Here is a 17341-nt window from a genome sequence, read left to right as displayed (position 1 = left end):
ATCCAACCGGTAGAGAATTGATCCAACCGGTAGAGAATTGATCCAACCGGTAGAGAAGTGATCCAACCGGTAGATGCTCGCATTCTCTTTTCCCTCCAGTCTGCAGTATGAATGTGACATCACAACTGAATACAAACAACACAAGGTACCTGAGGCCATCACATCTTCTAGTCTACACTAGGGTGTGTGTGTGTGTGTGTGAGTGTCCGTCACACACTAAAAGACACCAAGACCCAGAAACATGTGTGTCTTTATTCTTCTAGCCAACAGAAACATCAACAGAACACAAGACAGATCCCTGTAGAAGTCCCTAATCCAGAGTTCAGGCCAAAAGTAGTGCACTATGTAAAGAATAGGGTGATATACAGTACTGCACTGGAATACTGGAGTGCATAGGCCTATGAAACAGGGGCTAAGGGTCGATTTAGGATTCAAAAACATTTCATTTTATTCATTAGTCTGATTTCTGAGTGCAGATGTTCCTGTTGTTGCTGTATTTCTAAAGTCTGTAAAGTATTTAGAATATTTTTGACTCCATAATCATAATTATTAGCTCTGCAGCAGCTCCTCTATTACCTGTAATATGGTAATATTGTTCCTCTATTACCTGTAATATGGTAGCACTGCTCCTCTGTTAGCTGTAATACATAAGTACAGCACTGCTCCTTCACTATCTCTAACACTATCACTGCTCTTCTATTACCTGTAATACTATCACAGCTCTTCTATTACCTGTAATACTATCACTGCTCTTCTATTAACTGTAATACGGCATCAATGCTCCTCTATTATCTGTAATACATGCCGTACACCACTGCTCCTCTATTACCTGTAATACTGTATCACTGCTCTTCTATTACCTGTAACACATTATCACTGCTCCTCTATTATCTGTAATACTATCACTGCTCCTCTATTACCTGTAATACCATCACTGCTCCTCTATTACCTGTAATACTGTATCACTGCTCTTCTATTACCTGTAACACATTATCACTGCTCCTCTATTATCTGTAATACTATCACTGCTCCTCTATTATCTGTAATACTATCACTGCTCCTCTATTATCTGTAATACTATCACTGCTCTTCTATTATCTGTAATACTATCACTGCTCCTCTATTACCTGTAATATGGTATCACTACTCCTCTGTTAGCTGTAATATGCTATCACTGCTCCTCTATTATCTGTAATACAGTATCACTGCTCCTCTGTTAGCTGTAATACTGTATCACTGCTCTTCTATTACCTGTAATATGGTATCACTGACCTCTACTACCTGTAATACTATCACTGCTCTTCTATTACCTGTAATACGCTATCACTGCTCTTCTATTACCTGTAATATGGTATCACTGACCTCTACTACCTGTAATACTATCACTGCTCTTCTATTACCTGTAATACGCTATCACTGCTCCTCTATTACCTGTAATACTATCACTGCTCCTCTATTACCTGTAATACTATCACTGCTCCTCTATTACCTGTAATACTATCACTGCTCCTCTATTACCTGTAATACTATCACTGCTCCTCTATTACCTGTAATACGCTATCACTGCTCCTCTATTACCTATAATACGCTATCACTGCTCCTCTGTTAGCTGCAATACATACCATACAGAACTGCTCCTCTATTACCTGTAATACTATCACTGCTCTTCTATTACCTGTAATACGCTATTACTGCTCCTCTATTACCTGTAATACGCTATCACTGCTCCTCTATCACCTGTAATACTATCACTGCTCCTCTATTACCTGTAATACTATCACTGCTCCTCTATTACCTGTAATACTATCACTGCTCCTCTATTACCTGTAATACGCTATCACTGCTCCTCTATTACCTGTAATACGCTATCACTGCTCCTCTATTACCTGTAATACGCTATCACTGCTCCTCTATTACCTGTAATACGCTATCACTGCTCCTCTATTACCTGTAATATGCTATCACTGCTCCTCTATTACCTGTAATACGCTATCACTGCTCCTCTATTACCTGTAATACGCTATCACTGCTCCTCTATTACCTGTAATACTATCACTGCTCCTCTATTACCTGTAATACGCTATCACTGCTCCTCTATTACCTGTAATACGCTATCACTGCTCCTCTATTACCTGTAATACGCTATCACTGCTCCTCTATTACCTGTAATACGCTATCACTGCTCCTCTATTACCTGTAATATGCTATCACTGCTCCTCTATTACCTGTAATACGCTATCACTGCTCCTCTATTACCTGTAATACGCTATCACTGCTCCTCTATTACCTGTAATACGCTATCACTGCTCCTCTATTACCTGTACAACTGTATCACTACTCCTCTATTACCTGTAATACGATATAACTGGTCCTCTATTACCTGTAATACTATCACTGGTCCTTTATTACCTGTTATAAGCTGGGTGGTTCAAGCCCTGAATGCTGATTGGCTGACAGCCGTGGTATATCAGACCATATACCACAGGTATGACAAAACATTTATTTTTACTGCTCTAATTACGTTGGTAGCCAGTTTATAATAGCAATAAGGCAGCTCGGGGTTTGTGGTATATGGAAAATATACCACGGCTAAAGGGCTGTGTCTATGCCTCCGCAATGCGTCGTGCATAAGTACAGCCCTTAGCCGTGGTATATTGGCCATATACCACGTCCCCTCGTGCCTTATTGCTTAATTATAAAGTACCACAGTATAAGTCATAACTCCTATAAAACCTAGAAGTCAAACAGAGAAATAGTTCCAATTGTTTTTCCACCATTCATTTTTTCCCATAGGGGATTATAGAAACACTTAAAGTAAGGTCTGTGTTTCGTGTAGGCCTACTCTGGTGTGACTTTTTGATAACTGATCTCTCTAGGACAACGTGACTTTTATCAATATATTTACCCCCCCCCCACAAAAAAAAATGAAACGCTTATTAGCTGCTAATGTGGCTATCATAAAGAACTACAAATGCCATGATGCTCTGGACTAGACTGCCAAATCGAGGCAAAGGTAAGAATCTCTGGATTATCTATATAATGCTAGCTAAATGTAGTAATGAATACATTGGCTACATTTCTTTAAATGGACAATTCTGTTAACTGTTTGGATAAGTTTTAAATTGACACAATACCTGTTAGCAAATGTGTCAGCTAGAGATGACATGCATCTTTGATGCTAATTAGCATTTTATTTGAATCTGAGAGTAAATAGAGCCAAATATATTGCTAAAAGTCACCTTGTCTTTACATGGTTATCAAAGTGTCACGCCAGGGTAAGCCTACATGAAACATAGCCCTCATTATAAGTGTTTTTAAAATCCCTTATGAGAAAAAAATGAATGGTGGAAAACTATTTGAACCATTTTCCTGTTTGACCACCAGGTTTTATGGGTATTATGACACCTCCACTCTGGAGCTCTATACGGTATAACTGGTGCTCTATTACCTGCGATACGGTATTTTTTGTAGTTTGGGATAAACAGATGATTCACAGGTGAATGTAACATACACAGTGTTCCACAGGTCATTAGTTACTATGACAACTGACTGACATCCCTCTCATACAGGGTTAGAAGTCTCTGATTGGACAATAGCTCATGAAGGGTTTCTGACATCACTAAAACCTTTCCTCCATTGATACAGGAAACTCTTATTGACGTCAAAGTCTCTGTGAGACCACAGTAGATCCAGTCTGCAGTAGATCCAGTGTTCAGTAGATCCAGACTGCAGTAGATCCAGTCTGCAGTAGATCCAGTCTGCAGTAGACCCAGTCTGTAGTAGATCCAGTCTGCAGTAGATCCAGTCTGCAGTAGATCCAGTCTGTAGTAGATCCAGTCTGCAGTAGATCCAGTCTGCAGTAGAACCAGTTTTCAGTAGATCCAGACTGCAGTAGATCCAATCTGCAGTAGATACAGTGTTCAGTAGATCCAGTGTTCAGTAGATCCAGTGTTCAGTAGATCCAGACTGCAGTAGATCCAGTGTTCAGTAGATCCAGTCTGCAGTAGATCCAGTGTTCAGTAGATCCAGGGTTTCAGTAGATCCAGTCTGCAGTAGATCCAGACTGCAGTAGATCCAGTCTGCAGTAGATCCAGTGTTCAGTAGGTCCAGTGTGCAATAGATCCTGTCTGAAATAGATCCAGTCTGCAGTAGATCCAGTCTGCAGTAGATCCAGTCTGCAGTAGATCCAGTGTTCAGTAGATCCAGTGTTCAGTAGATCCAGTGTTCAGTTGATCCAGACTGCAGTAGATCCAGACTGCAGTAGATCCAGTGTTCAGTAGATCCAGTGTTCAGTAGATCCAGTGTTCAGTAGATCCAGTCTGCAGTAGATCCAGACTGTAGTAGATCCAGACTGCAGTAGATCCAGTCTGCAGTAGATCCAGTCTGCAATAGATCCAGTGTTCAGTAGATCCAGACTGCAGTAGATCCAGTCTGCAGTAGATCCAGTGTTCAGTAGATCCAATGTTCAGTAGATCCAGACTGCAGTAGATCCAGACTGCAGTAGATCCAGACTGCAGTAGATCCAGACTGTAGTAGATCCAGACTGCAGTAGATCCAGTCTGCAGTAGATCCAGTCTGCAATAGATCCAGTGTTCAGTAGATCCAGTCTGCAGTAGATCCAATGTTCAGTAGATCCAGACTGCAGTAGATCCAGTCTGCAGTAGATCCAGTGTTCAGTAGATCCAATGTTCAGTAGATCCAGACTGCAGTAGATCCAGACTGCAGTAGATCCAGACTGCAGTAGATTCAATGTTCAGTAGATCCAGACTGCAGTAGATCCAGTCTGCAGTAGATCCAGTCTGCAGTAGATCCAGTCTGCAGTAGATCCAGACTGCAGTAGATCCAGTCTGCAGTAGATCCAGTCTGCAGTAGATCCAGTCTGCAGTAGATCCAGACTGCAAAAAATGGAGGGGGGGGGGCATGTCCTGATAACTGTATGGCACTGCAACAAGAGGCAAGAAGAGAGTAACCATGGAAACAAAGCACCTCTCCGTTTTTTCTCAATCTTACTCCACCCCCTCTGTCTCACTCTGTCTCTCACTCTCTTTCTCTCTCCCTCTGACTTTTTCTCCCTTCCACTTTCTTTCTCTCTCCCCATCTATCTCTCATCTGACTTTCTCACCCTCTCTCTCTCTCTCTCTCTCTCTCTCTCTCTCTCTCTCTCTCTCTCTCTCTCTCTCTCTCTCTCTCTCTCTCTCTCTCTTCCTCCGTTTCTTCCTATCTCTATGTGAAAACGCAACATGTTGATTCCTTGCTCTGATTGGCCACACCCCGTGAGTTGTCAGCCAACAGAGGCCAGTAGCCATGGTAACATATCCTCGGTGACCCCATCAAAACCTGTGACATCACATCCTGTTGGTCAAACGGTGGTGATCTGGTCGACCACCCTGGTGCTGTCAACCATCTCCACACACTCCACTTCCTCTCTAAGCCCCTCCCCTTCCCCTCTGTCTCCCTGTCTACTTCCTGTCTTCTTGGCGGGTGGCAGGAAGGTGAGCAGCGTGGGCAGGAAGGCCAAGGCATGGAGCGCTGAGCAGAACGCCGTCAGCACTAGGCAACGGAACAGCGAGCGTGTAAGGTTGGAGCGGACGGCGGCCAGAGGGAGCAGCGCTGCGGTGTAGCAGATCAACGTCTGTAGAGACGGGACGCCATGTCTCTCCAACGCCAGTCTGACCCACACGGTCCGGCTGTCCCCCCGGCCAGAGGAGAAGGTGGCCAGTAGAGGACCACAGCAGTCTGCAGAGTGACCCAGTGCTGAAATCAGACATAGCACGGACACGCAGTCGAGCTCCACGCCCCACAGAGTCATGAAGCCCAGAACACCAAACTGGACAGAGAGGAGGGTGAGACTGAGCCACACTGCCACTAGGGGCTCCACCACCGCTAGAGACGACAGACCCAGCAGGAACAACACCGCCATCAGGGAGTGGCGCAGAGGAGAGCTCACTGCTGTAGCATACCTAGAGAGAGGAGGAGAGAAACAGAGAGAGATGGAGAGAAAGGAAGATAAAAAGTTGGAGGGAGAGGGGGTGAGAGGGAAAGAGGTGGAGAGAGAGGCAGAGAGGGGGGAGAGGGAAAGAGGAGGGGAGAGAGGCAGAGAGGGAGAGGGAAAGAGGAGGAGAGACAGAAAGACAGGTAGAGAGGGGGAGAGGGAAAGAAGAGAGAGAGGTAGAGGGGGAGAGGGAAAGAGGAGGAGAGACAGAAAGACAGGTAGAGAGGGGAGAGGGAAAGAAGAGAGAGAGGTAGAGAGGGGGTTAGGTGAAGAGGAGGAGAGAGAGGTAGAGGGGGAGGGGGAGAGGGAAAGAGGAGGAGAGGGGGAGGGAAAGAGAGAGGTAGAACGACAGGTAGAGGGGGAGAGAGATAAAGGAGGAAAGAGATACAGAAAGACAGGTAGAGAGGGGGTAGAGGGAAAGAAGAGGAGAGAGAGGTAGAGAGGGGTGGGAGGAGGAGAGACAGACAGAAAGACAGGTAGAGGGGAAGGGGAGGCGAGAGACAAAGAAAGGTAGAGAGGGGGAGGGGAGGAGAGAGAGAAGTAGAGAGGGGGAGAGGGAAAGAGGAGCAGCGAGAGACAGAGAGGGGGGGAAAGAAGAGGAGAGAGAGACAAAAAGACAGGCAGAGAGGGGGAGGGAATGAGGAGGAGAGAGAGGTAGAGAGGGGGCAATAGGAGGGGAGACAGGTAGAGAGTGGGGTAGAGAGGGGGAGGGAAAGAGGAGGAGAGAGAGGTAGAGAGGGGGCAATAGGAGGGGAGACAGGTAGAGAGTGGGGTAGAGAGGGGGAGGGAAAGAGGAGGAGAGAGAGGTAGAGAGGGGGGAGAGGGAAAGAGGAGAGAGTGGTAGAGTGGGAAGAGAGGGAAAGAGCAGGAAAGAGAGGGGGAAATAGGAGGAGAGAGAGGGGGGAGAAGTAAAGAGGAGAGAGAGGTAGAGAGGGGGGAGGGAAAGAGGAGGAGAGAGGTAGAAAGGTGGGGGAGAGTTAAAGAGGAGGAGAAAGGAAGAGGGGGGAATAGGGGGAGACAGGTAGAGAGAGGGGGAGAGAGGGAAAGAGAGGGAGAGAGACAGAAATACAGGTAGAGATGGGGAGAGGAGGAGAGTTAGGTAGAGGGGGAGAGGGAAAGACAGGTAGAGAGGGGGAGGGAAAGAGGAGGTGAGAGACAGAAAGATGGTAGAGGGGGGGAGGGACAGAGGAGGAGAGAGAGACAGAAAGACAGGTGCGGGGGAGAGGAGGAGAGAGAGGCAGAAAGACAGGTGGGGGAGAGAGAAAGAGGAGGAGAGAAACAGAAAGACAGGTAGAGAGGGGGGAGTGAAAGAGGAGGAGAGAGAGAGATAGAAAGACAAGTGGGGGAGAGGAGGAGAGAGAGAAAGACAGGTACAGAGGGGGAGAGGGAAAGAGGAGGAGAGACAGAAAGATCAGTTGAGACTCTCTCCTCTCACACAAACACACACACACACACACACACACACACACACACACACACACACACACACACACACTCCCGTCCCACCTGTCCAGGTAGACGAAGGAGGGGTTGAAGATGAGAAAGCGGACGCGTGATGTCAGAGACAGACGTCTCAGCGTGTCCAATAGGACGGACATCTCCTCCCTCTTGTTCTCCGTTGTCTTGGCAACCAGGAAGACACGTGACGCTGCCATCTCTGGCTCCTCCCCTTCATCGCGCTCAGCGAAGATGATGTCATCGGCAAAATGAGCGAATTGCGGCTGGCGAAGGAAGGAGAGGCGGAGCATCCGCGTAAAGCTATCACGGGATTGGCTGGTAGTGGAGAGGTTCCGTTCTGTCAGGTAATCCAGGTAGCTTTCCAACCAGCTGATTCGCTGGAACCCTTCAACAATAATAACAATTATATTAATATACCAATAGTAATATTTATACAGCACTTTTCATACAATATAATACTAGTTCTACAGCTACACCATCGAGAGCATCCTGACTGGTTGCAACACAGCCTGGTACGGCAACTGCTCGGCATCCAACCACAAGGAGCTACAGAGGACAGTGTGTACGGCCCAGTACATCACTGGGGCCAAGCACCCTGCCATCCAGGACCTCCTATACCAGGTGGTGACATAGGATTTCTGGGTCATGCTACTTTCTGTTTATTATCTATGCATAGTCACTTTACCCCTACCTACATGTACATATTACCTCAATTACCTCGTACCCCTGCACACTGACTCGGTACCGGTACCCCTTGTATATAGCCGCGTTATTGTTATTTTATTGTGTTACTATTTTTCTTTTAGCTTATTTTTTTTTTTAAACTCCGCTTTGTTGGTTAAGGGATTGTAAGTAACATTTCACGGTCAGTTCTACCTGTTGCATCAACTGACAAATAAAACTGCATTTGATTTGATTGTTGATTTATTTGATTACTTTAAATCACTTGATCAAAACAATCAATCGAAAGCAAGTTCCTGATAATGTGTTTTTAAAAGAGATTTAAATAAGACCATTAGCTTTGAGGGAATAGGGTTTAAAAGAGATTTAAAGAAGACCATTAGCTTTGAAGAAATAGGGTTAAAGCCATGGTGATACACTGGAAATTTTGGAAGACGAACATTTAAAATAATAATCTGGGGAGTTTTGATTGGCAGCGCCACCTAGTGGGTAATTTTCTATATTCCTCCAATCAGAGCTTAGATCTCGGTCCTGTGATCAGTCTAGCCGTTTTAAAATATTTCGGAAAACATGGCGGCCATTTTTTAGATGAAGCGAGAGAAAATACCTAAAACCTAAAATCATCTCTGGTTTTGGAGTGAAATGTTGGTCATTAATGTCTCATATGTTGCCTCACTGCCATATTTGATCACAATATGTTAGTATATACACAGTGTGTTCAGTTTGTCATGTTTAACTGCCAGACATATACACTGTAGTGCCCATGCTAATCGATCAGCCTGCTAAACGATCAGCCTGCTAAACAATCAGCCTGCTACACGATCAGCCTGCTACACGATCAGCCTGCTAAACAATCAGCCTGCTACACGATCAGCCTGCTACACGATCAGCCTGCTACACGATCAGCCTGCTACACGACCAGCCTGCTAAACGATCAGCCTGCTAAACGATCAGCCTGCTAAACGATCAGCCTGCTACACGATCAGCCTGCTAAACGATCAGCCTGCTACACAATCAGCCTGCTAAACGATCAGCCTGCTAAACGATCAGCATGCTAATCGATCAGCCTGCTACACGATCAGCCTGCTAATCGATCAGCCTGCTAAACGATCAGCCTGCTAATCGAAGCCTATATTAAAGGGATATTTCACCCAAACTACAAAATGACATACTGATTTACTTACCCTGTAAGCAGTCTATGGAAGGTATGACAGCAGTCAATGCTTTGGTTTAGTTAGTTTCCCTGGCACTGTTTCCACATGCTAACGTTTTAGCATTTGTGGCACAAATCCCATTCAAGTCATGGGATCAATATTAGCATTTTTCCCACATCATGTACAAAACATCTATAAGTGACTTTGTTGAGCTTCACAATCAATTGCAGATACTATTGGATGATTTGGACATGATGTGCGAAAAAGTCTAAACACAAAATAGATTAAATACAGAAATCTAATTTATCTAAGTATTCACACCCCTGAATCAATACTTTCTAGAAGCACCTTTGGTGGAGATTATAGCTCTGAGTCGTCTTGGGTATGTCTGTATCAGCTCTGAGTCGTCTTGGGTATGTCTGTATCAGCTCTGAGTCGTCTTGGGTATGTCTGTATCAGCTCTGAGTCGTCTTGGGTATGTCTGTATCAGCTCTGAGTCGTCTTGGGTATGTCTGTATCAGCTCTGAGTCGTCTTGGGTATGTCTGTATCAGCTCTGAGTCATCCTGGGTATGTCTGTATCAGCTCTGAGTCGTCTTGAGTATGTCTGTATCAGCTCTGAGTCGTCTTGGGTATGTCTGTATCAGCTCTGAGTCGTCTTGGGTATGTCTGTATCAGCTCTGAGTCGTCTTGGGTATGTCTGTATCAGCTCTGAGTCGTCTTGGGTATGTCTGTATCAGCTCTGAGTCGTCTTGGATATATCTGTATCAGCTCTGAGTCGTCTTGGGTATGTCTGTATCAGCTCTGAGTCATCTTGGGTATGTCTGTATCAGCTCTGAGTCGTCTTGGGTATGTCTGTATCAGCTCTGAGTCGTCTTGGGTATGTCTGTATCAGCTCTGAGTCATCTTGGGTATGTCTGTATCAGCTCTGAGTCGTCTTGGGTATGTCTGTATCAGCTTTGCACATCTGGATTTGGGAATATTCTCCCACTCTTCCTTGCAGTTCCGTTAAGGGTTAGGGTTAGGGATAGTTCCGTTAAGGGTTAGGGTTAGGGTTAGGGTTAGGGTTAGTTCCGTTAAGTTAGATGTGGAGTGGTGGTGAATAGCAATCGTCAAAACTTTCCACAGATTTTCAATGCGATTGAAATCTGGGCTTTAAGGGGCAAAGTGTCAAACGCACGTTAGTTTGCAATTTTGTCATGTAAAAGCTGGCGCCCTGTCATTTTCCAACCCCAACGCCAGGTTCGGTAACTTACCTGTCTTATATTAGCTCGCTTGTGCTCTCATCGGTGGGATGGAAATATTTGATGTGTGTCCTTAAAAACATCATCCAAAGTGCTAATTTCAGGCAGCGCTGATGGGGATATTTAACCTCTTACATCTAGATGTTCCGCTAGCGGAACACCTGCTCCAATATCCAATGATGGGCGTGGCGCGAATTACAAATTCCTCAAAAATACAAAAACTTCAATTTTTCAAACATATGACTATTTCACAGCATTTTAAAGACAAGACTCTCCTTTATCTAACCACACTGTCCGATTTCAAAAAGGCTTTACAGCGAAAGCAAAACATTAGATTATGTCAGCAGAGTACCAAGCCAGAAATAATCAGACACACATTTTTCAAGCTAGCATATAATGTCACAAAAAACAAAACCACAGCTAAATGCAACACTAACCTTTGATGATCTTCATCAGATGACATCCCTAGGACATTATGTTATACAATGCATGCATGTTTTGTTCAATCAAGTTCATATTTATATCAAAAAACAGCTTTTTACATTAGCATGTGACGTTCAGAACTAGCATACCCCCGCAAACATCCGGTGAATTTACTAAATTACTCACGATAAACGTTCACAAAAAACATAACAATTATTTTAAGAATTATAGATACAGAACTCCTCTATGCACTCGATATGTCCGATTTTAAAATAGCTTTTCGGTGAAAGCACATTTTGCAATATTCTCAGTAGATAGCCCAGCCATCACGGCTAGCCATTTAGACACCGACCAAGTTTAGCCCTGATCAAACTCCGATTTACTATTACAAAAGTTTCATTACCTTTGTTGTCTTCGTCAGAATGCACTCCCAGGACTGCTACTTCGAAGCATGTCAACCGCTGTTTAAAATCAATTTTTATGCCATTTTTCTCGTAGAAAAGCGATAATATTCCGACCGGGAATCTCCTTTTCGGCAAACAGAGGAAAAAATCACAAAGACGGGGGCAGGCAGGTCACGCGCCTAAGCCCACAGTCCCTTGATCGGCCACTTGAGAAAGGCGATAATGTGTTTCAGCCTGGGGCTGGGATGACGACATTCAGGTTTTTCCAGGGCTCTGAGCGCCTTTGGACGACGTAGGAAGTGTCACGTTAGAGCAGAGATCCTTAGTAAAAGATAGAGATGGCAAAGAAGTTCCAGAAATGGTCAGACAGGCCACTTCCTGTAAAGGAATCTCTCAGGTTTTGACCTGCCATTTGAGTTCTGTTATACTCACAGACACCATTCAAACAGTTTTAGAAACTTTAGGGTGTTTTCTATCCATATATAATAAGTATATGCATATTCTAGTTACTGGGTAGGATTAGTAACCAGATTAAATCGGGTACGTTTTTTATCCAGCCGTGAAAATACTGCCCCCTAGCCATAAGAGGTTAAGAACAACCAAAAGCTGGTTTTAGTGGTAACGCAGTTGGTTATGTCATGAATTCTGACAGTGGAAACTCGGTGACGCACACTGCCCATATGAACATGGGACAACAGCAGCCTAAAGTGCTTTTGGTGCCTGTATACTGCCTATTTAGAAACATAAAAAAACAAATGTTTTTCCTCATTTTATTTTATTTGGTTCAAAACCAAGCATTGCCTCCCCTCCTCTCAATGAAGTTGATTTGTTTGCCTGCCCAATGCGAAGTAGTCAAGACTGTCGATAAAGGTTTTGGCTCCTGAGACCACTTGGAAATAAATCTTAATCACCTAAGCTTTATTAGGCCCACATTATTTTAGCCACGCAGGTCCCGTTTTGGACGCCTGTAAATCCCCTCCATGATGTAGGCTACCTGTCCATGCCCATCATGAACCCAGAGAACCTCGGGGAATACCGGTCAACCTCGTGGTTAGTAGTTATCTGTAACCTGTAAAAATGGATTGTTTTCCGTTTCATATGTTCAAAACACAAGCCCTTCCTTAGGCCTACTATAATGAAGGCTGGTTCCACAGCAATGCATATCATTTTTACCCTTGCGATTGTATGATATCATTACATTTTACATGTATTCATTGCTGTTGTTGTTGTTTAATAAAAATGGATTGCTTGTTTTTTGTTAAATTTTATTACAATCAAACTTATTAGAATAATTCACCTTCCTGGTTTACCGGTGACATCATCCGTGGAGGGCTTGCAATGCGACATATGGAGATGTGTGAATCTGATCTGATCGATGGTTCTGATTAGGTTTATAAAACAGGCCTAATAAGGAGCAGTAAAACACTGGACATTCTCTCTCTCTTTATATTGGATCTTTGCCAGCTACTGTGAAATGTTTGGATGTGTGTAAAACCCTTCATAGACTGTATTGTTTTAATATTATACACTGTGAGTGTGTTTAGACACAGCCTGTTTAAAACAAGATGTTGTTTAATGTTGTTTAGGCTTTTGATTAGAATTTTTCAAAAATGGGACAGGTCTATATTTTTGGTTTCTGTAAGCTTTTGAACAAACTATAAACACACTACCATTGGAATTGGAGGGAAATACCAAGGCAATACATAAAAGACTATAAACACACTACCATTGGAATTGGAGGGAAATACCAAGGCAATACATAAAAGACTATAAACACACTACCATTGGAATTGGAGGGAAATACCAAGGCAATACATAAAAGACTGTAAACGCACAACTTGAAGCAACCACATTCAGCGCGTTTGGAAAGTTTTCAGACCCTTTGACTTTTTCCACATTTTGTTACATTACAGCCTTATTCTAAAATGTATAAAATCCAATAAATTCCTCTTCAATCTACACACAATAACCCATAATGAAAAAGCGAAAACAGGTTTTTAGAAATTTCAGCAAATGTATTCAAAATTGAAAACCTTTGCTATGAGACTAGAAATTGAGCTCAGGTGCATCCTGTTTCCATGGATCATCCTTGAGATGTTTCTACAACTTGATTGGAGTCCACCTGTGGTAAATTCAATTGACTGTGCAAAAACAAAGCCATGACGTCGAAGGAATTGCCCGTAGAGCTCCGAGACAGGATTGTGTCGAGGCACAGATCTGGGGAAGGGTAGCAAAAAACGCCTGCAGCATTGATGGACCCCAAAATCACAGTGGCGACCAAGAACCCGATGGTCACTCTGACAGAGCTCTAGAGTTCCTCTGTGGAGATGGAGCACTCCACCAATCAGGCCAAATAGTTCCGTCTGGCCACTCTACCATAAAGGACTGATTGGTGAAGAGCTGTAGAGATTGTTGTCCTTCTGGCAGGTTCTCCCATCTCAGCCAATAAGCTCTGTAGTTACGTCAGTGTGGTCATTGGGTGCTTGGTAACCTCCCTTCTTGCCCAGTTTGGTCGGACGGCCAGCTCTAGGCAGAGTCTAGGTAGTTTCCCAATGATGGAGACCACTATGCTCTTGGAAACTTTCAACACTAGAAATTGTTTTATACCATTCCCCAAATATATGTCACATCACAATTCAATCTCAGAGATCTACGGACAGTTCCTTGGACTTCATGGTATAGTTTCTGCACTGTCAACTGTGGGACCTTATACAGACAGATGTGTGTCTTTCTAAATCATGTCCAAACAGTTGAATTGGCCACAGGTGGGCTCCAATCAAGTTGTAGTTGACCATCTCATGGATGGTCAAAGGAAATTGGATACCCCTGAGTTGCAGAGCAAAGGGGTTTGAATACATATGTACATTTGATATTTCTGTATTTCATTTTCAATACATTTGCTAAATTGTCTAAAAACATGTTTCACTTTTTCATTATGGGGTATTGTGTTTAGATGGGTGAGATTTTTTTTAAATTTAATCCACTTTGAATTGAGGCTGTAACACAATGTGTGATAAGTCCAGGGGTGTGAATACTTCCTGAAGGCGTACATTAATATATGGGACATTTCATTAAATTGATCTATGCTTTATATGAAATCTATTCTTCATGTCCATGTTACTTGTTGCCCATCACTGCTCCGCTGTCTCATACCCCATCTCGTTGCCAGCAACATTGCCTGGTAATATTGCCACAACAAATTGCCAGTGTATCATGGCCTTTAGGGTTAGTACTTTTAAGGTTCTCCGTCAGGGTCAGAGCTCAGTACACCTTTAGCGTGCTCAAGCAGGGTTAGTTTTAGGGTAGTGTTTTCCAAACTCGGTCCTGGGGCCCCCCTGGGTGCACGTGCTCTAGCTCTACACAGCTGATTCAAATAATGAAAGATGGATGATGAGTTGATCATTTGAATCAGCTGTGTAGTGCTGGGGGCAAAAAACCAAACGTGCACACAGGGGGGGCACCAGAACCAAGTTTTGAAAACCTGCGGTTAGGGTTAAAGGTCAGAGGTCAGTGCCTTTAGCTACTCTAGCAGGGTTCGGGTTAGAGTTAGGGTTGGAGTTCAGAGGTCAGTACCTTTAGCTACTCCAGCAGGGTTCGGGTTAGAGTTAGGGTTGGAGTTCAGAGGTCAGTACCTTTAGCTACTCTAGCAGGGTTCGGGTTAGAGTTAGGGTTGGAGTTCAGAGGTCAGTACCTTTAGCTACTCTAGCAGGGTTCGGGTTAGAGTTAGGGTTGGAGTTCAGAGGTCAGTACCTTTAGCTACTCCAGCAGGGTTCGGGTTAGAGTTAGGGTTGGAGTTCAGAGGTCAGTACCTTTAGCTACTCCAGCAGGGTTCGGGTTAGAGTTAGGGTTGGAGTTCAGAGGTCAGTACCTTTAGCTACTCCAGCAGGGTTCGGGTTAGAGTTAGGGTTGGAGTTCAGAGGTCAGTGCCTTTAGCTACTCCAGCAGGGTTAGGGTTAGAGTTAGGGTTGGAGTTCAGAGGTCAGTGCCTTTAGCTACTCCAGCAGGGTTCGGGTTAGAGTTAGGGTTGGAGTTCAGAGGTCAGTACCTTTAGCTACTCCAGCAGGGTTCGGGTTAGAGTTAGGGTTGGAGGTCAGTACCTTTAGCGTACTCCAGCAGGTCTCGCTGTACCGAGGTGTTCCAATAGGGGGCGCTCTCATAGACATAGAAGCCAATCACAGGAGAATAGGAGGAGAAGTAGCGCTGCTGGGCGCGAGCATACAGCAATGTCCCTGTATCCATAGCAACCAGAGAACTGGGCTCCGAGCCCTGGCTCACCTGCAACACACATGATGTCATATATCAGATATATTCTATAACTGTTAGGGCTTAGAGTTAGTAGAATTATTAACATTAGTAGTCAGTGGAGTTAGTAGAGTTAGTAGTCAGTAGAGTTAGTAGTCAGTAGAGTTAGTAGTCAGTAGAGTTAGTAGTCAGTAGAGTTAGTATTCAGTAGAGTTAGTAGCCAGTAGAGTTAGTAGAGTTAGTAAGTAGTCAGGAGAGTTAGTAGTCAGTAGAGTTACTAGAATTAGTTGTCAGTGGAGTTAGTAGTCAGTAGAGTTAGTAGTCAGTAGAGTTAGTAGTCAGTGGAGTTAGTAGTCAGTAGAGTTAGTAGTCAGTAGAGTTAGTAGCCAGTAGAGTTAGTAGAATTAGTAGTCAGTGGAGTTAGTAGTCAGTGGAGTTAGTAGTCAGTGGAGTTAGTAGTCAGTGGAGTTAGTAGTCAGTAGAGTTAGTAGAATTAGTAGTCAGTAGAGTTAGTAGTCAGTGGAGTTAGTAGTCAGTAGAGTTAGTAGTCAGTGGAGTTAGTAGCCAGTAGAGTTAGTAGAGTTAGTAGTCAGTAGAGTTAGTAGTCAGTGGAGTTAGTAGAATTAGTAGTCAGTAGAGTTAGTATTCAGTAGAGTTAGTAGTCAGTAGAGTTAGTAGAGTTAGTAGTCAGTAGAGTTAGTAGCCAGTAGAGTTAGTAGTCAGTAGAGTTAGTAGAGTTAGTAGTCAATAGAGTTAGTAGTCAGTAGAGTTAGTAGTCAGTAGAGTTAGTAGAGTTAGTAGTCAGTAGAGTTAGTAGTCAGTAGAGTTAGTAGTCAGTGGAGTTAGTAGTCAGTAGAGTTAGTAGCCAGTAGAGTTAGTAGTCAGTAGAGTTAGTAGAGTTAGTAGTCAATAGAGTTAGTAGTCAGTAGAGTTAGTAGTCAGTAGAGTTAGTAGAGTTAGTAGTCAGTAGAGTTAGTATTCAGTAGAGTTAGTAGTCAGTAGAGTTAGTAGAGTTAGTAGTCAGTGGAGTTAGTAGTCAGTAGAGTTAGTAGTCAGTAGAGTTAGTAGCCAGTAGAGTTAGTAGTCAGTAGAGTTAGTAGAATTAGTAGTCAGTAGAGTTAGTAGTCAGTGGAGTTAGTAGTCAGTAGAGTTAGTAGTCAGTGGAGTTAGTAGTCAGTAGAGTTAGTAGTCAGTAGAGTTAGTAGTTAGTAGAGTTAGTAGCCAGTGGAGTTAGTAGCCAGTGGAGTTAGTAGTCAGTAGAGTTAGTAGTCAATAGAGTTAGTAGTCAGTAGAGTTAGTAGCCAGTAGAGTTAGTAGAATTAGTAGTCAGTGGAGTTAGTAGCCAGTAGAGTTAGTAGAATTAGTAGTCAGTGGAGTTAGTAGCCAGTAGAGTTAGTAGAATTAGTAGTCAGTGGAGTTAGTAGCCAGTAGAGTTAGTAGTCAATTAGTAGTCAGTAGAGTTAGTAGCCAGTAGAGTTAGTAGAATTAGTAGTCAGTGGAGTTAGTAGCCAGTAGAGTTAGTAGAATTAGTAGTCAGTGGAGTTAGTAGCCAGTAGAGTTAGTAGAATTAGTAGTCAGTGGAGTTAGTAGCCAGTAGAGTTAGTAGAATTAGTAGTCAGTGGAGTTAGTAGTCAGTAGAGTTAGTAGTCATTGGAGTTAGTAGCCAGTAGAGTTAGTAGTTCAGTGGATTAGTAGTTTGTGTGTGTGTGTGTGTGTGTGTGTGTGTGTGTGTGTGTGTGTGTGTG

At 43.7% G+C, this 17341-nt stretch overlaps 1 protein-coding gene and 1 long non-coding RNA gene across 2 annotated transcripts in view; both read right to left on the bottom strand.

The window, feature by feature from the left end:
* Window positions 1–232: 232 nt before the first annotated feature.
* LOC106590706 (uncharacterized) lies at window positions 233–2806 on the bottom strand. The gene is made up of 2 exons (XR_006762730.1): window positions 950–2806; window positions 233–829 (listed from the first exon to the last, which is right to left on the bottom strand). It is a non-coding gene; the product is annotated as an uncharacterized lncRNA (long non-coding RNA).
* A 547-nt stretch (window positions 2807–3353) lies between these two features.
* ptchd1 (patched domain containing 1) overlaps window positions 3354–17341 on the bottom strand; it is a 64555-nt gene continuing 50567 nt past the window's right edge. Inside the window, exons 10-12 of the mRNA XM_045710973.1 lie at window positions 15452–15629; window positions 7499–7835; window positions 3354–5960 (exon numbers count right to left, since the gene is read on the bottom strand). Of these exons, the coding sequence (XP_045566929.1) occupies window positions 5360–5960; window positions 7499–7835; window positions 15452–15629 (1116 nt within the window). The 3' untranslated portion in view covers window positions 3354–5359. The remainder of the gene's footprint in view (window positions 5961–7498; window positions 7836–15451; window positions 15630–17341) is intronic.

Source organism: Salmo salar, chromosome ssa29 (genome assembly GCF_905237065.1).
Source record: "Salmo salar chromosome ssa29, Ssal_v3.1, whole genome shotgun sequence".
Lineage (NCBI taxonomy): Eukaryota > Metazoa > Chordata > Actinopteri > Salmoniformes > Salmonidae > Salmo > Salmo salar.
Note: the sequence above shows the minus strand (reverse complement) of the source record. Positions and strands in the feature narration are given on the sequence as shown.